Below are 23,982 nucleotides of genomic sequence, written 5' to 3'. Positions count from 1 at the left end.
GCATACATCAACTCAGTGTAAGGACAAAAATGAACAAGTTGAGAAGATAAAGATAGCCCACCATCCTAAACAAAGGAATCAACCCATAATTTAAAACTTTGATAAGAATCATCCACGAACTAAGAAAAATCGACAATTCCAACAGTTAAGCTTTACTCCTATTACTGTCCCATTATTTTCTTACTTTACCTGAGAGGAATCTGCTTGGGCCAATTCTGTAGTGACCTTCAGTATTTGGCGAAGATTTTGTCCTTGATCTTCAACAAGGAGGTGAGCCAACAAAAGAAAAACATGCGCAGGGATTACTGTGGTTATAGGGAGCAAGGACTCTACGGAAAACAACCAGTCACTTGCAGCAGACTTTTCTCTCATCACTTCGAGGATCCTCCAGGCTGTAAATATTGATCCATACATGCCGGTTATGGGGAACGCAAGCTTGTAGGAGAGCTGAAAAACAAAAACAAAAACAAAAACAAAAAAAAGGCATGAATAAGTGAGGTACGTGTGCTTGTCAGAAATATATTCATTTATTTTTATACTTCATCGTAAGAAATCAATCCTTCCAACAAAATACGAAACTTTTGATTCCTGCCAAAAACTTCTCAGCATGTGACTAAGCTAAGAGGATTACGCAAAAAGAACAGTTGTTAGATGGAACTCTAGGACAGATTCTTTCAACTTTTCCTCCTGTTTACCATTCACTCCCAGCTAAGGCAGGGGAAAAAAAAAAAAAAAAAAAAGGATCCATACACAAGATCCAGAGGCAACAGAATTTGAAGAGAACTCACTACCACTAAAAAAGTATTTGCCAGTGAGAGGGAAGATTCAAAGGGGAACAAAAAGTCACTGTATCTGCCCAGCTCCAGCTTCGGTAAGAGGCAACCCTGGGCAGGTGGCAGACTTAGACTGAGGACAGTTCATTTTGGTAACAAAACAGTACGTTGATAGGAACAGAGTTAGTTCAGCTGGAACCGGAGAATACGAATAACTGTGAATAGCTCCTACAATAAGAAATGACAGCTGTAGAGTGAGATGATACCCAAAGAAGATGGTATGCTGAAGTCAACCTGAGAAATGGCTCCTCACAGAAAGGAAGTAGAGCAGTCAGGGACAGAGAATAGACAGAACTCGGCCAGCGTGAGCAGTGCGCGAAATGGCTAAGGAGAAGCCACAGACATTAAAGAAGCATTACGGATTGCCTGCTGATAAAATAATTCAATTCACTTAGAATGTGATGAAACAAATTCGAAGGATCTAGAATCTAACTGTCCGGTTATTAGAAGCTGATTTATATGGTAACAATTAAAAGGATGGGAAGTAAAAATTAAGCTTTATAGAAGTTTTTTTCCTCTTTCCTTTTTTTTTTTTTCTTTTTCCTTTAAAGTGAACTCATGACCCGGAAATTGAGTCACATGTTCTTCTGACTGAAGAACGTCAGAAGGTGACCTGACTGAAGGTGCCATCCAGGCACCTCTGAAATTTTTTAAATATTGGCTTTATTGGGACGCCTGGGTGGCTCAGTCGGTTAAGTGTCCAACTCTTGATTTCAGCTCTGGTCATGATCTCACGGTCATGAGATCAAGCTCCACATTGGGCTTTGTACTGGGCATGGAACCTGCATAAGATTCTCTCTCTCCCTCTGCCCCTCCCCCACTCACGCTCTCTCTCTCAAAACATAAAAGTTTAGGGGCGCCTGGGTGGCTCATTCGGTTGAGCGTCTGACTTCGGCTCAGGTCATGATCTCGCGTTTCATGAGTTCGAGCCCCGCATCAGGCTCTGTGCTGACAGCATAGAGTCTGGAGCCTGCTTTGAATCTGTGTCTCCCTCTCTCTCTGCTCCTTCCCTGCTCATGCTCTGTCTCTCTCACTCTCCTTCAAAAATAAATTTAAACATGTTTAAAAAAAAAATAAAGTTTAAAATTCAGTGAATTTTCGGGGCGCCTGGGTGGCTCAGTCGGTTGAGCATCCGACTTCAGTTCAGGTCACGATCTCACAGTCCATGAGTTCGAGCCCCGCGTCGGGCTCTGGGCTGATGGCTCAGAGCCTGGAGCCTGCTTCCGATTCTGTGTCTCCCTCTCTCTCTGCCCCTCCCCCGTTCATGCTCTGTCTCTCTCTGTCTCAAAAATAAATAAACGTTAAAAAAAAAAAAATTTAAATTCAGTGAATTTTCATAATTCATGGAGTAGTGGAACCATCACCACAACTAATTTTCCTCACCCAAAAGGAAACCCCACACCCATTAACAGTCACTCCTCATTCCCCCAATACCACCCTCGCAGCCCCTGGCAATCCACTAATTAACTTATTTTGTTTCTATTCTGGCTATTTCATATAATAGGAACCACACAATATGTGTTTTCTGGTGGCTGGCTCCTTTCACATAGCATGTTTTCCAGGTTCCTCCAGGCTGTAACTTGTATCAATACCTCATTTGTTTTTGGGGGCAAATAATATTCCATTGTATGGACGTACCACGTTTTTATCCACTCATCAATCAATGGACATGGGGTGGTTATCACTTTTTGGCTATTATGAGGAATGCTGCTATGAACAGTCCTGTAAAAGGTTTTGTGAGGACGTAGGTGTTCAATTATCTCAGGTATATGCTTTAGAGCCGAGACAACATTTGAAAGTAAACCCCACTGTAAAAACAAATCAAGAAGCTATCTTTATGGATATGAAAAGGTCTCTGATATGAAAATATAAGATGCAGATAATGTGCCTGGAATGTTATCAATTATTTTTTTTAACGGGGGGGGGGGGGAGGGACTATATATCTGTATTTGCTTGTGTATGCAAAGAAAAGTAGGAGGCCAATACAAAAGAAATTAATACCCACTAATCATTACCTGTTTGATGAGAGGCTGGGAACTAAACAACCAGAATCAAGGGTAAGAAGGAAGCTTTTCACTGTATACGATTTTGTAATTTTGGAACCACTTTAATGTGCTACAATTTTTAAAAATTAAATTTGTAAAATTAAATATTTACATTTACTATAGCTCTCTCTCTCAAAATGCTTCCCCTAACCAAAGATGGAATTCATAAAAGATTAGAATCAAATCTTTTTCTTTTAATTTTTTTTTTTACGTTTTTTTTGTTTTTGTTTTATATTTCAAAGAGAGACAGACAGACAGACAGACAGCATGAGCGGGGGAGGGGCAGAGAGAGAGTGGGAGACACAGAATCCAAAGCAGGCCCCTGGCTCCGAGCCGTCAGCACAGAGTGCGACACGGGGCTCAAACCCACCAACCGCGAGATCGTGACCTGAGCCGAAGTCCGATGCTCAACCGACTGAGCCACTCAGGCGCCCCTAGAGTCCAATTCTTTCGATAAATGACAAACAGCATTGGACCGGAGATTTAAAAGCCAGGACTTTAGCACAGCCATGCCAGCTACTGTCTCTTCCACAATCTCTGAGCCTTACTTGGCTCATTTGTAAAATGGAAGTAATGACTACCTTCCTGCCAAGATCACTGAGGTAGATGATGACACAGTAAAGCACCTAGCACAGTATCTCAAGTTGCAAATACAGGGAAATATTATCACTGTCATCTTTAGGAGAGAAAAATAAAGCTGGTAGAGAGGAGTATAAAAGAAAATAATTGGAAATCACCATGAGCCATAAATTGAGTCGCAAGCGGCAACGTTACACAGACACGTAAGAGTAAACATATGGAAACAGAAAAGCGATCCTGCTTTACTCGAAGTATTAGGTTGATGTTTAGGCTCTGTGTTTTGTCTGTTTGTTTGCCTAAAGGTTAGAACAGCAGGCGAAAAGCACAATGTTGAATGAGACATCACAGAACAGTCTCTGTGTCCCAGTGAGTGACAGCTGCCCCTGGCACAGGCCCAGAGCAAGGATGCAACTCAGGGTTTTCTCGAAAGTACCAGCCACCAAATCGTGGCCCCACAGCCCGGAGAAGGGTCTGTGAAAGTGCTGGCCGGCACTTTGTTTTAGAGGAGAAAGCAGATGTTTAAAAATAAAAGAGGTTTATGTTCGGTGAATGACATCTCAGTAAAAAATAAAGAAGAACCAATAAGAAAACAACATCTAAATGAATATTACATGGTTGTAAAGCATCTTTCACAGATATTAGTTGAGAACCTTCATTCTAAAAAGCTTGTAATAAAAACGTTCAAGTCTGTTAAGTATTAACAATAAGACAGACATCTGATAGTACTTCTTTGTCTAAAGGGGTCTGCAAAAGAAATTGTCAATTCAGTGAATATAGATCTTCATTAATTTTGAAGAATAACCCTCATCTGCAATAGTCTCTAAAATAGGCTTAACCCAAGTGGAGCCAGGATTTTATCAGGAGAGGGAACACAGAAACTCCAATCGGGAGTCCCTTAAAAGAAGGACAGGTTTTTTGGAGAGAGGATCTCATCGCTCACCAGACCAGAAGCAGACGACCGGACTAGACATGGCTTCAAGAGGCTCTTTCTGCTCTATATCTCTATGAAGAATCCAGTCAAGAGTGGAGAGCTTTGGGAGGGCTACTTATCACCAAAGGAAAATCCACACCAACCTCAGTATCCATGTTAGTCAGAGGCAATGTTAGATGTACAAGATCAACGACTTAATTCCTTTTCAGTGCCAACCAAAGCTTTTAAGAAACCAGTTTATTTTAATGTACTAGGACTTAGTACTTGCCTATAAATCTCAAACTCTGTGCTATTTACTCCCAAGTTCAGCACAAAAGATGATAAATTACCATGCCAACAACAAAAAATCAAAGCGGAGGCAAAAGGATGGAGGCTCTACAGTTAAATAGTTAAAAATCTGAATCTCAGGGTGCCCGGGTGGCTCAGTTGGTTGAGCGTCTGACTTCGGCTCAGGTCATGATCTCACGGTTTGTGAGTTCGAGCCCCGCGTCAGGCTCTGTGCTGACAGCTGGGAGCCTGGAGCCTGCTTCAGGTTCTGTGTCTCCTTCTCCCTGCCCCTCCCTCGCTCATGCTCTGTCTCTCTCTAAAAAATAAATAAATAAAAAATTTAAATATTTAAAAAAAAAATCTGAATCTCAACTCTATCCTTCCCGACCTGTGTAATTTGGGCAACTTAGTTAACCTCTCTAGTCTCCGTTTCTTTAGTTGACGTTCTTAGAATACTTTCTAGACGTCAAGCAAACACAAACCAAAACCACAATGAAAAAACACTTCAACACCCACCAGAAGCAAAAATACAGACAATGACAAGTGTTGGCAAGGATGTGTACAGACTGGAGTCTTTGTACACACGTGGTGGGAATGTCCCTTTGGAACACAGTCTGGCATCATCTCCAGCAATCAAGAGAGTCATCGTATGATCTCACAATCCCGCTCCTAGGTATCTAACCCACAAGAAATGAAAACAAGGCCACGTAAAAACTTGTATAGGAATGTTCATAACAACACCATTCATGATAGCCAAAGAATTAAAACCCAAATGTTCATCAACAGATGAACGGAAAAACAAAACGTGGTATATATTCAGGCAGTGGAGTCTTATTCTGGGATTTCTCCTACCATGTATGCGACCCCCGCAGGTGTCTTCCTGTGGACCAGCGTCACCGCCCTCACACCCCAGGGGGTGGCTTCCTAGAGCCCAGCTCTGGCATGAGGTGCCCAAGCCAACTGCACCATCCAGGAGGCCATAGCCACATTCTTTCCAACAAGGTCTGATCTCAGTCTTGAGTGGGGAGATGCTCTCGGTTCCTTCCTTGTTTACTCTCTCCAGTCCTGGAGTAGGAGTAGCTGCTCCTTACATTTATTAATGCAATATTCCTTACAGCCTCTTTTACTCGTTAATAATTCTTTGTAGTTTTTCTTTGTTCAAATTACCAGCATGGTTTCTCTCTCCTACCTAGCCCCAGGCTCATACACTGGTGCTTTCTTTTCTCCCCCCACATCCTCTGCAGGCCAGGGCAGTTAAGATTTTTAAGCATGTCAGAGGAGCCTAGGTGGCTCAGTCAGTTAAGTGTCTGACTTCAGCTCAGGTCATGATCTCGTGGTTCACGGGTTCAAGCCCTGCATAGGGCTCTGCACTGATGACATAGAGCCTGCTTGGGATTCTCTCTCTCCCTCTTTCTGTCTCTGTCCCACTTGCTCTCTCTCTCTCTCAAAATAAATAAATAAACTTAAAGATTTTAAGGGGCACCTGGGTGGCTCAGTCGGTTAAGCATCCAACTTTGGCTCAAGTCATGATCTCACAGTTCATGGGTTTGAGCCCCACATCAGGCTCTGTGCTGACAGCTCAGAGCCTAGAGCCTGCTTCAGATTCTGTGTCTTCCTCTCTCTCTGCCCTCTCCCCTGCTCGCCCTCCGTCTCTCTCAAAAATAAATAAACATTAAAACAAGTAAAAAAATGATTTTAAACACATTAAAATTTATAACTAGTATCTTTTTTTTAAACCCAGAAAAGCACAAAGGTAGTTTTTTTGTGTTTTTTTTTTTTTTTTTTTTTTTTTTTTTTTTTTAATTTATTTTTGGGACAGAGAGAGACAGAGCATGAATGGGGGAGGGGCAGAGAAAGAGGGAGACACAGAATCGGAAACAGGCTCCAGGCTCCGAGCCATCAGCCCAGAGCCTGACGCGGGGCTCAAACTCACGGACCGCAAGATCGTGACCTGGCTGAAGTCGGACGCTTAACCGACTGCGCCACCCAGGCGCCCCAACACAAAGGTAGTTTTAAATATCACATTTAATAGCCTAGGAGACAGGATCCTGTTTTCCACACACCACTAAAAAACAGTACAAGCTTACTAGATTATGTGAATCTTTAAAAATAAGATGAGTGGCTGTTCTGGTATCTTACATTTTTTAATTCTCAAAAATTAGAAGTTAAAATGTGCTCAATTTCACGGTTATCAACCCTTCAGAAATGGATAGGTTAATACAGAATCACATGGTACAAGATATTTACCCTTGTTTTCATTCATCAGAAGAATTGGGCTTTTGAAGAATTGCTCTAAGGGCGCCTGAGTGGCTCAGTCGGTTAAGCGTCCGACTTCGGCTCAGGTCATGATCTCACGGCTGGTGAGTTAGAGCCCCGCGCCGGGCTCTGTACTGTCAGCTCGGAGCCTGGAGCCTGCTTCAGATTCTGCGTCTCCTTCTCTCTCTGCCCCTCCCCCACTTGTGCTCTGTCTCTGTCTCTCAAAAATAAATAAATGTAAAAAAAAAAAATTTTTTTTTCAAGAACTGCTCTAGTTCTAAAGCAAACATGCTAAGTCAGAGACACCCATCTAAAAATAATAAAAAAACAAGATCTGTGGTTTTGTACAAAGGTCTTTTTGTGAGAGAGACAGAAAGAGTGTGTGCGTGCACACAGGTGCAATTGGAGGCGGGGCAGAGGAAGTGGGAGACAGACTCTTAAGGAGGCTCCATGCTCAGCAGAGTCCAATGTGGGGTTCAACCCCACGAGCCTGGGATTGTGACCTGAGCCAAAATCAAGAGTCAGATGCTCAACTGACTAAGCCAGCCAGGAGCCCCAGGTCTTTCTGTAATATGTAAAGGTAATAAAAAGATCTTCTGTATCCTTATCAGAAGCACACATTCCTCACTGAATAGCAATTTACTGAATGTCTATCATGTGGTAAACAAGGTGTTAGGTATTGAGGATACCAAGATATGTCGGCAACATCCTAGCTTATTTAAGTATGTGGAAAATAGAGTATTCAATTAACAGCTGGCTAAAGTATTTTTGAATGCTCTTTCTACGATCAGCTGAAAAAGATAAAGCAAAAAACACTGGTGTGGAAAAATACAAAATTTCAACAACTGTTGCAATTTCGATTTTAATGTGCTTAGAAAATAAAGGTGAAGTGTGAAAAGGGTCACGATTCTTCCCCTCGATGAGCTCACGGCATAGCTGGAGATACAAATACGTAGCCCCCTAAGTTAAGACACAGCACAAGTGAGTAATGTTGTAAGTGCTGGGGACGCAGAGGAGAGGGTAATGAATTCGGACTCCAGGAGGCTGAGAACGTTTGGCCGAGTCTTGAAGAATGAGTAGGTCAGGCGAAGGAGACAAAAGAGCATTATGTGCAAAAGCAAAGATTCAGGGAGAGACTCAGAGACTTTGCATCCTGTTAAATTTATAGGTATGCTTGGAATATAAAGGCCTGGACAGGTGCAGAAGAAAAGCCAACAGTAAACCGTGGCTTACATTTTTAAAAAATGGTGATCGTAACTACGCTGAGCGTCCACAAAGCAGCACATTATCATCGGGAGAATGTTTATAGCCCTAATGGTATTCCTTCCTCCTCCCTCTTCACCAGCTGCTGGGGACAGAGTCCAGCTGTTAGTGTTAATGAATACGATTCCCACACACCTAGGCGAATAGCCAACTGAGCGCCCGTGTATTCCTTTCAGAGTGATTCTCAAAACATATCACTTGCGAGCTAAAAGAACAGAACTCTTAGACATAAGTATAGCCTGCTCTGCCCCCATCCAGAATACAATCATTGTTCTGTACCAGCCAATCAGGCGGGAAAGTAAAAGGCTATTAGAAAACCTGGGCAGGGCACCTGGGTGGCTCAGTAGGTTAAGCATCTGACTTCTGCTCAGGTCATGTCACCGCTCGTGAGTTCGAGCCCCGTGTTGGGCTCTGTGCTGACAGCTCAGAGCCTGCTTCCGATTCTGTGTCTCCGGCTCTCTCTGCCCCTCCCCTACTCACTCTCCGTCTGTCTCTCTCTCTCTCATCTCTCTCAAAAATAAATATTTAAAAAATTACATATACGATTTAACCATCAGCAACAACAACAAAATAAAAACATTTTTAAAAAGTAATTAAAAAAAAAAAAGAAGAAGAAGAAGAAGAAAGAAAACCCAGGCTGCACTTGTATTAGAGTGGGCACGAGAACATCCTTCCCTCTTTTATTTTTTTAAAATATTTTTTAATGTTTATTTATTTTTGAGAGAGAGAGAGAAAACACTAGTGGGTAGGGGCAAAGGGGCAGGGAGACAGAGGATTCAAAGTGGGCAGCCCACTGACAGCAGTGAGCCCCATGCAGGGCTTGAACTCACAAACGTCGCGATCGTAACCTGAGCTGAAGTCGGGCACTTAACTGACTGAGCCACCAGGCGCCCAAGAACTTCCTTCTCTCATTGCAAGTGAATTACCTATACCAAGTTTTAAAGTTCTGGACAAGCAATTAGGAATTCGGATGCTGCAGTATGCAGCCAATTTGCCTATGGGCTAGTTTTTGCTGTGCCTTCAAGCAAGGAATCACAGTGCCCGGATTTTTGCTGCTAGAACATGTAACAATACGTGATTCCAGGTTTCCCTGCTTTCGCGGATGAAACAACTGTGGCAGTCGCCTGCATTTATATAATGTCACTCTCCACAGAGACAGAAGATGTTTCACCTGTTTTACTTCTTTAATCCTCATTCAATCCCCAGAAAATCGGTAGTTGGGAAATAATCCCACATTTTACTGAAGGCAAAACTCAAATACCAAAAGAGAAAAGGTCTAACAAATGCAGGCCCAGAAGCGAGCCACTAACCAGATGTTGACAATACGTTTACGTTATCGTAACAGAGACGGTGAGATTGACAAAGCAGAATGAGGTATGCCTAGCAGGCAGGAATACGGATGGAGTGGGACAGACCCGCAGTCTTCAGACTGAAGGTCGCAGCGTAGGGGCACACACAGGAGACATCGGGAGCCATTAAGCCAAGGAAAATGGCAGAAGGTGCCACATTTTAAAAAATGAAGTCCTAGCTCTTGCAGATGCCAGAACTTCCAGGCGTTTGAGATTCCCAGCCTTGGATTGTCCCAGATGTAGCAACACGCTGTCCTTATTAAACCGTACGACAAGAAAGGAGGATTCCTTGCTCAAATGTGTTGGAGAAGCACTAGGTTAAATTGAACTAGTTCCTTTTCTGCAGGATTTCTCAGGACCTTGAACTACTAATGTAGACAGGAAATTCAAAGAGGAAAAAAAAAAATTATACGGCACTTCCAAAATTGATTTTACCCTCCCCATTCACAGTCCAGAGGAATATACTAATAGCTACACCACTGCCTGACAGAATGGTAACGTTCAAGGTGTTCACACCCAAACAGACACTTCATCGGGATGTGAGATTACCTGCGCAAATCTAAGTCCCACACTGCCACCTTACTTAAGAGAAACAAGGCTGAACTCATTACCTTCTGGCGGTCGTCTCTGCAGGATTCCTGCTGTACTATTTCCAAAAGGTTTACAGCCAACTGCTGCCTAGAGGGACCTTCTTCATCTGTGGACATACAGTCTTCCAAGGCAGTAGAAGACAGGATCTGCAGAAGGGGCATCACCAGCACCAAGGAGGCCTTTGGGATTTTCTGACCCTCAGCAAAAGAGACGAGCTTCAGAGCTATTCATCAAAACAACAATTCACAGTTAAGAAATTACTACCACAACCCGACAAAATGCTATTTTGTTTAAGAGTGATATGCAAAAAGTTTTCTTACCCCTTTACAATTGGGTCAGACACATAACTAAGATGACAAATCTTATCCTTTTAGAAATCGGAGGAACGTAAAAACGAACTATTATCGACAACAAGCGGTGAATGTAGGTAACTGGTAATGAAGACACTCTTAGAGAAAATACATACCACAGAGTATAAACCAACTCTTTAAGTAAATATGAATTTCTTTAAAGTACAACTCAACTGTTGCCCTTGTACGGTCAGGTCCTTCTACTGTCCTCAGCGGACCCAGAGACCAGAGTTCCTGATCAGTGGGTTCTAAGACTGATGTGCATGCTTCCCTGACAAACCCAGGTGAGAATTATATTGAGATGCTGAAGCGGGGCTTGTCCTTCACTGTAACTGCTAAAAAGCTGATCAGGAAAAATCTCAAAGTCCATCACCAGCAACCATCAAACTCATTCTTATAAATGATGTTTTAACATGGACACTCAGCTTACACATCAGAAACATACGCATGAATGGGTAATAAGTTAGTTACATGTATAATCTCCCCTAGACCGTTAACATAATGAGTTAAGGCCTAAATATCTATTTCTTCACAATTATTAGATGAACACTAATTTACGGAAAGATGTCATTCATAGGATTCAGAGCTAGGGTACCAAAGTAATCATCTGAATTACCCATCGCAGCAAAAAAAAAAAAAAAAAAAAAAAAAAAAAAAATTCTATGAGCCTTAAGTCAGGTCAAGGAGTTGCCAGTATTTTCTTTCGATCAGAAGTCAAACCTGGGCTGCACCCGCGTGGCGGCCGTGACGCACAGCCGCCGGCCCGGGGGGCTCGTTCCTCCGGTTACTGAGGTTGGTCTCAGCCACGATCGCCACTGGGGACCTGACTCCGCTGCACTGCCACTTGGGCAAATGGCATTGCCAGCCCAACTTCCAGGGTCTGGAGCGTGACCTGACCCAGCACTTGGCCGGGGCGCCGGCGGTGAAGGCACCAAAGGTCTTCGCGCAGGACCCAGCCCCCGACCAAGCCACTGGTCCTCTCCCTGCAGGGCTGGACAGGCACTGGCAAGTCCTGTGTCAGCTCCCTGCTGGCGCACCGCCTTCTTCCGGGGTGGCCTCTGCAGCCCTGTCACGTGCACCACTTTTCCCTGCCATCCACTTCCCCCAGCCCAGCCCCATGGAGCACCACAAGAAGGATCTTAAGAGCTGGGTCCAGGGGAATCTCGCTGCCTGCAGCCACTCCCCCTTCCTCCTCGACGAGATGGACAAGCTGCTCCCCACCTCTTCAGTCCATTACTCTTGGCCCCTTGCTCTGGCACCATACTCTCAACCCTCCATTCCACACCCTGTGTCCCAGTGTCGTAAAGACAGGCTGAGACTTCTCAGTCTCCATGAACAGAGGGACTCAAGCTGCCACGTGGGCCTGGTTTTTTAAGTGTTTAATTTTCTAAGAGAACAAATACAATAAACTTAGCCATGGGACCGGGGTGGGGGGGTGAGGGGTGGGGAGTGGAGGGCAGGGAAGAAGTCAAACCTAAACATGGTATGAAGTCCAAACACCTGTTACTCTAACACTACTAATTGACCTTTTCTGCCTAGGTATCAGGGGGGTTTTTTCCCCCATTAAGTTTTAAGCATCTGGAACGCTTCACAAATTCGCATATATCCTTGCACAGGAATGCAAATCTTCTCTGTATCGTTCCAAGCCAGCCATGAGTCTTAATCCAAGATTCTCTCTGAGAGATTAGGAAAATCCATCACCTTTTATGAAACAGGAAATGCATAGAGTTCTATCTTCCTTGTTATAAATCTTCCAGGCATTTTTAGAGGTCGCTATTTACAATCAAGGCGAGTGTTTAATAACGAAGCAGCATAACCTTTGTATTACCGCTGCGCATTTAGCAAATTCGAAATCATCATCCTCTTGGTGCTCCTGTTTGAACGCACTCTTGCCCAATAGACAAACAACACATCTTCCCTACTTTGCAACATAACATCCCGGATGATAGAAATGCTCGAAAACAAGATCGCACGGCTGGTTACACAACTCTGTAAAGTCATTTAAAAAAAAAAAAAAAAAAAAAGCTACTTTACACTTAAAAACGGGGAACTTTATGACAAATAAACTGTACCACAAGAAAGCTGCTTAGAAAGAGAAAGAGAAAGAGAAAGAGAAAGAGAAAGAGAAAGAAAAGAAAAGAAAAGAAAAGAAAAGAAAAGAAAAGAAAAGAAAGGAAAGGAAAAGAAAAGAGAAGTATGGCTGTCTAAAGTGCTAGCGTTGGCAAATTATACCCGCGGGAGGATGCCATGTGCACCGCCAGAAGAACAACATCAACCAAAAAGGCAAAAGCAGTTCAGAAAGAGCCTCAGGAGGGCCTAAACAAGGCCAACAGACAAACAGCGCGGGAAGCCACGGGTCCCCTCCACTTGCTAGAGCCATGGTCAAGACAGATTGTAAACAGGAGACCAACTGACCCTCAAAATCGTGATGAATTAAAATGCCCACCATGAAGCTCCCCGTCGGGGTTTACCTCAAAAGCACTTGAAAATGACAGTGGGGACAGATCCACAGATCACGGCACCAAGCAACATAATCTAGTCGGATCCTACATGACTACACGGATCGTATTAGACCGAGTAAAGCAAGGCGACATTAGCATAAAAGCTGCGTTTTAAAGGTATGACATCCTTGCCAATCTGTCAGCCCTAGCGACTGGATTCTTTACCATATTCTTAAAAGGAACATTTTTAAACTCCCCTCCCACCCCCCCTTTAACCCCATCCCTCACCCTCGTTTCAAATCAATCCTGGATAGTCGGAAGAATGTTATCTTTCATTTGTTTCCAGCTAGGTTGATACAGTGACTATAAATTAAATCGTGTTCCAGGTTGCAACGGTTTTAAATAGGAAAGGTATATAGAGTTTAAAAAATGAATACAAATGCTATTTGTACCTTTCTTTTGTTTCAGGCGTTTTATGCTATTGACTTTCAATCTGATGTACACTGTGAATAAGTTGAGATGCCCTTCAAAATATTTACCAATGTCATTGCTACAGGATGTAGATTATAACATCCTAACGCACAGCTGAGATAACTGGTAAATTATGGCATAAGGAGCCTTGCAGAAAACACCTTGCTGGGGGCGCCTGGGTGGCTCAGTCGGTTAAGCATCCAACTTAGGCTCAGGCCATGACCTCACGGTTTATGGGTTCGTGCCCCGCATCGGGCTCTGTGCCGACAGCTCAGAGCCTGGAGCCTGCTTCGGATTCTGTGTCTCCCTCCCTCCCTCTCTTCCCCTCCCCCACTCACGCTCTCTCTTTCAAAAGTAAATAAACATTAAAAAAAAAAATTACCAAAAAAACCGCCACCTTGTTGGGTAATAAAAACAAAGTTCTACTTTGTTCCTTAATCAGGAAAATTCTAGAATGGACACTCAAAGTATATAGGACTTTATAGCACAACCTAATACATAGTTCAAGTGAGTCCTGCTACCACTCATGTTAGATTTACGATTTACTCTTGTGAGAGTATTTTTATTTACCCAGACTTAAGATCGGCTTCTGCTGACTTGCCGGAGTCTGTAGAAGCAGTAAAGCTATTCCAATTATGACCAGTTCAACAGGAAAATCCTAAAAGAAAAACAAGAGTGGAATTAAAGAGGTTCCCAGAGCCATGCTTTATTAACACATATCCAGGAAGAGTACATACATATAACATGAGAGATCTTAAACCTATTGTACAACATTTTTTTTTAATTTTGTATTTTTTTTTTCAATATATGAAGTTTATTGTCAAATTGGTTTCCATACAACACCCAGTGCTCATCCCAAAAGGTGCCCTCCTCAATTGTACAACGTTATTTACAGTAAGCCTGCTCTCCTACAGGAAGGATAGTGACTGCCACGGCAGTGACACGTAAATTCAAAACGTTATCGCACCTGGCTGAAGAGCCTAGGCTATATCCCAAATCACTTTAAAGCAGAAAACTCCGTAACACAACAGACTGACAAGTCTTCAAAAACAATTTTTCAAACCACTGAAAACCTATGTGAAATACTACGAGATACTTCATTTCTGCAAAGTAGCTCAACTAATCCAGACTATACAACTTAAGTAAAGAACTACACTTACCAAATTTTAGTAAGTCATGGTATTTTTATAAAAGAAACAATAGTACCCAGGGAGGCAGAAATTATTTTTACATGACAGTAATCTATTAGGCACGTTTAAATGTAGCAAAGCAATAACCATAGAAACTGAAAAATATTGTCATCAAGTATATAAATGAAATGAAAAAGAAGAATGTGAACATCAAGTTCTAATAAATAAATTGCAAAAAACGTAAGATATTATTTGAGCTTTCTAAATAAAGAAAACATTAACGTATTCTGGAACTAAAGAAGAAAGGTCCAGGCTTTTGCTTAAATTTTCCTGAAGTTACTTCATTTCTGAAATTTTACAGAAACACCTGCCGAGCAGAAGTGTCTAGGAACTGTGAAGACAGGCAAGGGGAAAAAAAAAAGGAAAGGAAAAAAAAAAAAGGAAACAAGAGCTAGAACCAAGTGTTAAGAAAACACTTGGAGAAAACAACTTAGTCTGACAAATTCAAAGTTATAATCTTGGAAATACTCTCAACTCCGGCACTGTATATAATAAATAAACATCCACATCTCTGTTATACCATTTAAAAAGTGAAAATAAACTGCACACTCTTCCAAAGTGCTTATTTATGGACTTCTCAAAACCAGCAAAGAAAGAAAAATTGTGAATTGTTTTAAAGGAATATTTTCTAATGTGTGTCTTTGGGCCTATACCTGCTCACTGTTTTGAAATACAGTTGAGAACAACGAAGCAATGGTTATCTACTTGAGGACAATCAATACATTTTGAAACCAATATGCTTACTGTATATACCGTCATACTATTCTTTGCCATTATCTTTTCGTCCGTTTCATTTCAAATTCTGCACGTCCGCTTATTTTTTATTTTTTTATTTTTAGAGAGCATGCACAAGCAGGGGAAAGGCGCAGAGAGAGAGGGAGAGAGAGAGAGACAGAGAGACAGAGAGAGAGAGAGAGAGAGAATCTTAAGCAGGCTCCATCCACACCCAGTGCAGAGCCTGACATGGAGCCTGATCCCAAGAACCTGGGATGATCACCTGAGCTGAAATCAAGAGTCGGATGCTCAAGCAAGTGAGCCACCCAGGTGCCCCTCCATGCCCCGTTTAAAAAAGAAAAAGCAGGGGCGCCTGGACGGCTTAGCCAGTTGAGCGTCCGACTTTGGCTCAGGTCATGATCTCACGGTTTGTGGGTTCGAGCCCCATGTCAGGCTCTGTGCTGACAGCTCAGAGCCTGGAGCCTGTTTCAGACTCTGTATCTACCTCTCTCCCTGCCCCTCCCCACTCATGCTCCATCTCTCTCTCTCTCTTTCTCTATCTCAAAAATAAACATTAAAAAAAGTTTTTAATTTTTTTTTTTATGTTTTTATTTTTGAGATAGAGACAGAGTGCAAGCAGGGGAGGGTCAGAGAGAGAGGGAGACACAGAATCTGAAACAGGCTCCAGGCTCCGAGCTGTCAGCACAGAGCCCGGCACAGGGCTTGAACTCATGAACCGCGAAATCATGACCTGAGCCAAAGTCGGCCACTTAACCAACTGAGCCACCCAGGTGCCCCCAAAATTTTTTTAATTAAAAAAAAAAAAAGCAGCAAGGTCATTTAAATTTCAAATTTCCTGGCTACCAACAGGATCACAGACAAATGAAAGTATGACTTTATACCAAGGCCATCACTGCAAAGCCTTTTTCACACAAGCTATCACCACAAGGGCCACAACGTAGGTTTTCAGGATCCTGACACGACTAAGTGGATGGAACTTAAAGGTACGAAGGCCCAGGTACAAAAGGCATTCTCCAAGAGGGAGACTGGCCTGTTCGGAACACAAGAAAACGAGATGGAGAGCAAGGCACCAAAATGAAGGAAAAGGAATAGCAGGGGGATTACACTAGATAATCTTAACTTGCGTCCAGTTCCGGGAAGTTTTTTTGTTGGATTAGTTGATTTTTTTTTTTTTAATTTTTTTTTTTTTTAACGTTTATTTATTTTTGAGACAGAGAGAGACAGAGCATGAACAGGGGAGGAGCAGAGAGAGAGGGAGACACAGAATCCGAAACAGGCTCCAGGCTCTGAGCTGTCAGCACAGAGCCCGACGCGGGGCTCGAACTCACGGACCGTGAGATCATGACCTGAGCCGAAGTCGGACGCCTAACCAACCAAGCCACCCAGGTGCCCCAGGATTAGTTGATTTTTTAATGGAGACCAAGGAATGGTAGCACTTCATGAGGTCTTTTTTTTTTTTTTTTTTTACTTTTCTAATTTTTAGTTTCTTTATGTTAAATATAATTTATTGTCAAATAGGTTTCCAAACAACACCCAGTGCTCCTCCCAACAGGTGCCCTCCTCAATGCCCATCACCCACTTTCTCCTCTCCCCCACCCCCCATCAACCCTCAGTTTGTCCTCAGTATTTAAGAGTCTCATTGAGGTCTTTTAATAAAAGACAGTGTTAAACATGTCACATGACACTCCACATCCTACCAGCATTGATCCTGTAACTCGTGCCTCCTGCCGCAGACCAGTGAGAGGTCCAGAGGACAGGGCAGTTAAAGCCCCATCAGCTGAGGCTTGACAAATGGACAACAGAAGCTCAGAGGTAAATGCTTCCCCCTTTTATCTGGATCCTTCTGGAGTGTTCTGAGACGTACTTCATAACACTTCTCAGAATAATCTGTGAGATCAAGCAGCTGGTTGCTTGTGGCACAGGGAAACACGACGACACTTGTACGGCCTCCCCCTGCTCTTGACTTTAGGGAAACTCGGGGCTTACTTCTGGAGGAGCCCAGGCTAATTCAGAGCCTATCTGGAGAAAGGAAGTAAAATATAAAAGAGGAGGACATACCTTTACACTGGGCCACAGATGTCACAAGACTTTTTTTAAGTTTATTTATTTATTTTGAGAGAGAGAGAGAGACATGGCATGAGTGAGGAAGGGGCAGAGAGAGAGAGAGAGAGAGAGAGAGAGAGAGAAAGAGAGAGAGAGAGAACCGCAAGCAGCCTCCACACTGTAGTGAAGAACGTGATGTGGGTCTTGAACTCATGAACCGTGAGATCATGACCAAGAGCTGGATGCTAAATCGACTGAGCCACCCAGGTGCACCAGATGTCATAAGACTCTTAAAGTAGCAAACTTTGGAATCCACACTTTTTTCACTCAATTCAAATGAAAGATAATCACTGAGACACTAAGTACATATACTGGGCCTAGAGATGCAGCTATGAACAACATAATATGGAAATCTTTTGTTTTGTTGTTGTTGTTGTTTGTTGTTGGTTTGTTTTTCTTTTTTTAAGTAAAAACAAGGTATGAAAAAAGGCTACATCAGAGCTAAGTATCTGCAGCAGACACAACAGAGATGTAGCCCAGCTCGCACAATCCCCCAGGGCCATGACTTTACCAAATCCCCTGGTCCTCCGGTCAGAGTGGACTGATCCAAGCTGGGCCAATCAGGTCAGTTTTCCTAAGACTCTGAAAACTTAAACTGAGACACACAGTGAAGAAAGGTGAGGGGAACTGAGTCAACTCTCGGCAAGGTCCTCAAAGACACAGGTTCCTGGCCTTACCAAAAAGGAGATGTTTAGCTCTTGAATCACTTTGACAGCTACCCAGTCTCTTCACAGTATCATTTTTGTCTAACGTTGCCGACAAGAGTAAATAAAAGTATTTTGCTTGAAGTGGAAAAGGACCTCGGTTATGATCATCCAAACAGGGCTAAAAAGAGCTCAAGTAAGACCATATCCGCTGAAACTAATATAGCATAATAAATGCATCCATCTTCAGTATGCCATGACACATCTCTAAGATAGGAACAGAAAAATAACAAAGGGGGAAAGACAAGTTAATGTAATACTTGAACTGCATATCCAGCTGATAAAAGCCAGTGATATAGAAATATAGATATAGCCTCAGCCTAGGTAATAAGAGTGTTTTATTCTACTTTGGTTTGGTTTTTTTTTTATGTTTTATTTATTTATTTTGAGAGAGAACATGCATGTGAGCAGGGCAGGGATTGGGGGGGAGAGGGAGGGAGGGAGGGAGGGAGGGAGGGAGGGAGAGAGAGAGAGAGAGAGAGAGGGAGAGAGAGAGAGAGAGAGAGAGAAAGAAAAGAAAGAAAATCCCAAGCAAGCTCCATGCTCAGCACAGTGCGATGAGGGGCTTGATCTCATGATTGTGAGATCATGACCTGAGCTGAAATCAAAAGTCAGACGCTCAGCCGACTGAGCCACCCAGGTGCCCCTATTTTATTATATTTCAAATTACAGTGTATATATAGCCCTAAAGGATATAGGTTTGCAAATTAATTTTCTTAGGCTCTTTTTTTTTTTTTTTTTTAAACCTCAGAAACTCTGGGCCACAGGTGGAGGCAGGAAATTACCTAACACAAGTATCTTAACAGTTCTATTTATATTTACTTCTTTCTAAAATTATTAGGTATTGAGCAAAAGGAAGACATCATAAATATGAATGTCACAGGCATCATTTCATTGTTTTCAATTAAAGTAGTCTGTCATTCCATAGGCCAATAGCCCTAATGAGCACACATGAAAAAAATCCTCAACAAAGTATTAGCAAGCCATATTCAACAGTATATTTAAAGGATCATATATCATAATCAAGTGGATTTATTCCAGGGATGCAAGGATGGTTCAATCACAGATCAACATATTACCCCACATTAACAGAATGAAGAATAAAAACCATATGGTCATCTCAATAGATGCAGAAAAAGCATTTGACAGGGGCACCTGGGTGGCTCAGTTGGTTAAGCGTCCAACTTCGGCTCAGGTCATGATCCCACGGTTTGTGGGTTCAAGCCCCACGTCAGGCTCTGTGCTGACAGCTCAGAGCCTGGAGCCTGCTTTGGATTCTGTGTCTCCCTCTCTCTCTTCCCCACCTCTACTCTCACTTTGTCTTACTCTATCTCTCAAAAATCAATAAATGTAAAAAAAAAAAAAAAAGCATTTGACAAAACTCAACAATCATTTATCATAAAAAAAAAAAACTTCAACGAAGTGAGTAGAGTTGGAACATACTCTAAAATAATAAAGGATATATATGACAAACCCACATCTCACATCATACTCAATGGTGAAAGTTAAAAGCTTTCCCTTTAAGACCAGGAACAAGACAAGGATGCCCACTCTCACCCCTATTATTCAACGTAGTATGGGAAATCCTAGCCACAGCAATGAGGCAAGCAAAAGAGATAAAAGACATCCAAATTAGAAAGAAAACTGTCACATTTGCTGATGACATATACTACATACAGAAAACCCCAAAGCCTCCACTGAAAAACTATTAAAATAAATGATTTCAGTAGAGTTGTAGGATACAAAAATCAATATACAGAAATCTGTTGCATTTCTATACACTAATACTAAACTATCAGGAAGAGAAATTAGGAAAACAATCCCATATACAACTGTTATCAAAAAAGAAAAAAATACACAGGAATAAATTTAACCAAGGAAGTAAAAGACCTGTACTCTGACAACAATAAGGGACTGATGAAAGAAAATGAAGAAGATGAAAATAAATGGAAAGATATTCATTCCACGTTCATGGGCTAGAAGAATTATCGTTACAACGTCCATACTTCCCAAAACAATCTAAAGATTCAAAACAATCCCTATCAAAATACCAATAGAATTTTTCACCAAACTAGAACAAATAATCCTAAAATTTGTGTGGAACCACAGAAGGACCTCAAACAGCCAAGGCAATGTCGCAAAAGAACAACAAAGCTGGAGGTATCACACTCCCAGGTTCCAAATTATACTGCAAGTTTACAGTAATCAAAACAGTATGGTACTTACACAAAAACAGACACACAGATCAATGGAACAGAACAGGGAGCCTGGAAATAAACCGACACTCCTATGGATGATTAATCTTCGACAAAAAAGGCAAGCATATACAATGGGGAAAGGACAGTCTCTCCAATGGTGCTGGGAAAAACTACACAGCTACCTGCAAAAGAATGAAACTGGACCACTGTCTTACATCATACACTAAAAAACTAAAAATGGATTCAAGCCTTACTATAACACTTAAAATTATAAAATTCCTGGAAGAAAACATAGGCAGTAAGCAATGAGAAGTTGGTCTTAGCAGTATTGTTTTGGGTGTTTCCTGAGGCAAGGACAACAAAAGCAAAAAACCAATGAGACTGCATCAAAATAAAAAGCCTTTGCACAGCAAAGGAAAGGAAATCATTAACAAAATGAAAAAGCAATCTACGGGACGGGAGATCATTCGCTAATGATCTATCTGATGAGGGATTAACATCCAAAATGTAAGAAGAACTGTGTTTTTACATATTTTCTATATCTTATCTAGAAATATTATGTCATAAACAGCAGATGTTATATATCTAATAGGTATGGTTATATATATTTATACATCTAAATAGGGCTTTGATCTATAATGATTATCCTGTTATATACAACATACAGTAGAGATAACAGATTTTATGTAATAGAGATAAAATATTGATCTTTATAAAATAGAGATATTCTATTACTATAGAATATATACCACATATTACTATTACACATATCAATATATATTATATAACACAAACACATCGTTGACAAATTGACAAATTTGCCTTCCTTGGCTCCCACTTCCCTCTAAAATCTACATCCCCTTTCTGTTTCCTACCTATCACTTACTCCTTTATTCTAATTTGGTTCCATCACTCCAAACTGCTTCCTCTAATGCAAACAATAAACTTCTACTCACTGCATCCTAACAGTACTTTCCATACCTTATTTTAAATACTCTTAGCATGACAATGCTGGCCATTCACCTTTTCGAAATAGGAGATATTCCTTCCCTTGATTTTCACGTCCTCAGTCTCTTCGGTTTAACATGTAATCCTTCTAGCCATCCTCTCTCCCCATTTTCAGTACACTCTAGCCCCTGGAGTTCCATGAAAACCCACGCAATGCAATCCCATGGCTAAAACTCCCACCCCGAAGTAGATGTCTACAAAGCTACACCTTTCGCTTAAGCTTCTATCCTGAATTTCAAAACCACATACCCAACTATCTATGATTCATATATACCTCACACCAAGTCTCCCTAAAACCAAGATTTGTCATCTTCCCTCCAACATCTGCTGCCATTCCTCCAAGTGAATGGCACCATCCAGTTGCCCAAAAGAGAAAGCTGAGACTCTTGTCAAGGAACTTCTCCTTTGCCATCTAATCAGTCACAAAGCCCTACTGACTTCGTCTCCCACATCTCTCTTTTCCTACTCTCTTGCTCTCCATCTTCTACTCTTTCCTACTCTCATCTCCTAATCAGCCCCTTGCTATGGACAGAAACGTGCCTCCGCCACACAAATAAATATGTTGAAGTCCTAACTACCAATGTGACTACATTTGGAGTGCAGAATTAAAGTTAAATGGGGTCATAAGGGTGGGGCCCTCATCCAGGAAGAATAGTGTTCTTTTAACAAGAAGGAATGGCTCACTCTTGCTCTCTCCCCACCCTGTGAGAACGCAGCAAGGAGGCAGCTATCTACACGCCAGGAAGAGATTCCTCACCAGAATCCAGTCAGCCAGCACCCTGGCCTGGGACTTCCTGGTCTCCAGAAGCGTGAACAACGAATTTGTGTCGTTCAAGCCACCCATCCCGTGGTAGTTTGTTACAGCCACCCCAACGGTCTAAGACGTGGCTCCTCACTGCCTGCCCCAGCAGTAGTGTTGCCCTGCTCTAAAAACCTCCTCCACTCTCCCACCACAATGATCTTCCACACCCGAAAACAGGAGGGCACCTCCATGCAGAAAGGTTGCAATAGCACGCCTCGCTTAGAAGATAAAGTGTAAATTCATTCGTGTGGCACAGAAGACCTTTCGTGGTAGGCCCAGCCTCCTCTCCTACATCTTGATCGGTCAACAGTACCTCGTTGACACCTTGTTTTCTGAAAAGGTCACGCCTGCCCAGCTTGCTCATGTTTCTGTGTTTGGGCACATGCTGTTCCACAGCTGGAATGCCTCCCCAACACCTGGTTTGTATCAGGCAAACCCCTCTTCAGACTTCCTCAAATCTGAACTCAAGGCCCTGCTTCCCTTAATTTGTACTCCCGCTGCACTTTCCAGATCCTCCCAGAAAAGCATTTAATTTACTGTCCTCCATTTATTTGCGTTATTTATTTGCACGTTTGTAAGTCTCTTGGGGTCACAGACTGTACCTTCTCTTGTATGTATTCTACAAGGTCGAGCATACAATAGGTGCTCAGTACTTGCGTTGTACGTGAAGAAATGAAAAACAAAATGCTACAGGGGTAGACCCTTAACTGGTGCTCCAAATTTAGTGACTCGTTTTTATAACAGATGACAGCAGTAGCACATTAATAGTATGATCTAATGGTATTTGATCAAAACACCTTTGACATGCAATGAAGTAAAAGAATACACTCACCCTGCTTTGAAAGGCCCACTTAAGTGCCAACAGGGATATTAAAATTTCGTACTATCCTTACCTCCTTCAGAAGTTCAACGCTGTGCTCTAAAAGGTGAATTAACGAGGAGCATTCCCCAGTTATCTTTAAGCTGACTTCACAGACACACAAGAGCTGAAGGGTCAGCTGGCTAAGCTGAATTTTCCAGAAAATGGGATGACGCAGAAGGCTTAAATATACTTCTTCAATAAACGTCATCACTTCTGTTGTCTGGACCAAATCTTTTACCTGTTTAAAAAACAAATTAATTGTATGATATTAAAACAATATACAAAACCAAAGGATAATTGTAAACTACACAGGAAGCTTTAACAATATTTTTCTCCAAATGTATGAAGACTTCCAAGAAATGAAGAAATGTACAAAACTCAAAGAGGATTAAACCATGGATCAACTCCGCCTTTTTCTGTCACTAGCCAAAATACAATTTGCTACTGTTTTCATTGCTGCTGGCTGGTCCAACTTCTTTTCTTTTCCTAACTTCTCTGAGTGCAGATTTTTTTTTTTTTTTAAAGACAAATTACATGACACTGCCAACGTGTTGAAGGAAATTAATTAAAGCTGGTTTTGAGTGCTCCAAATGAACTCTCCTTTCTACAATTCCAACATAGTTACCTGGAAGAAATGGGTTGGCATGTTAGTCTATGTACTACTAAGCCCTTCACCTGGAGGTTATTTGCTCAGACAACCTTAACTGAGGGCATCATTTCCACACTTGGCAGATGCAATGGAAGACCATATTCAAAGGGTAGGATGTCTACTCAACAGGCTAATGTATTAGATAGGAAGGACTTGGGTGCTCTTGAAAATCCCAATTCAATTCAAACCCAGCTGTTCCGATCAAAATTCTGGAGTTGGTATTAAGGATATGGTCCTACTCACAGACACATTGGCATTTCCCAGAGATTCCAAACAATGAACCATCTGCTTCAATCCGAAGCCTCATGTCTGTTAAATTCATCAAGAGGAAAGCCTACAGCTGACCAGCTGTACC

General features: G+C 42.0%; 1 protein-coding gene and 1 pseudogene across 4 annotated transcripts in view; both read right to left on the bottom strand.

The window, feature by feature from the left end:
• The window catches only part of FOCAD (focadhesin), a 322,952-nt gene that overhangs the window by 214,759 nt on the left and 84,211 nt on the right, over positions 1-23,982 (bottom strand). For 3 of the 4 annotated variants that reach the window (XM_042914239.1, XM_042914240.1, XM_042914241.1), the window contains exons 8-11: positions 23,010-23,216; positions 13,947-14,034; positions 10,135-10,337; positions 190-447 (exon numbers count right to left, since the gene is read on the bottom strand). In XM_042914239.1, coding sequence (XP_042770173.1) covers positions 190-447; positions 10,135-10,337; positions 13,947-14,034; positions 23,010-23,216 — 756 coding nt within the window. Of the gene's footprint in view, positions 1-189; positions 448-10,134; positions 10,338-13,946; positions 14,035-18,081; positions 18,219-23,009; positions 23,217-23,982 lie in introns of those variants that run through there. The other variant, XM_042914243.1, reaches the window with a different exon arrangement.
• Positions 12,037-12,135, bottom strand: LOC122205720 (annotated as a pseudogene).

Source organism: Panthera leo, chromosome D4 (assembly GCF_018350215.1).
Source record: "Panthera leo isolate Ple1 chromosome D4, P.leo_Ple1_pat1.1, whole genome shotgun sequence".
In the NCBI taxonomy this organism is placed as follows: domain Eukaryota; kingdom Metazoa; phylum Chordata; class Mammalia; order Carnivora; family Felidae; genus Panthera; species Panthera leo.
The sequence above is the reverse complement of the archived record's forward strand: the minus strand, read 5'-3'. Positions and strand labels throughout refer to the sequence as shown.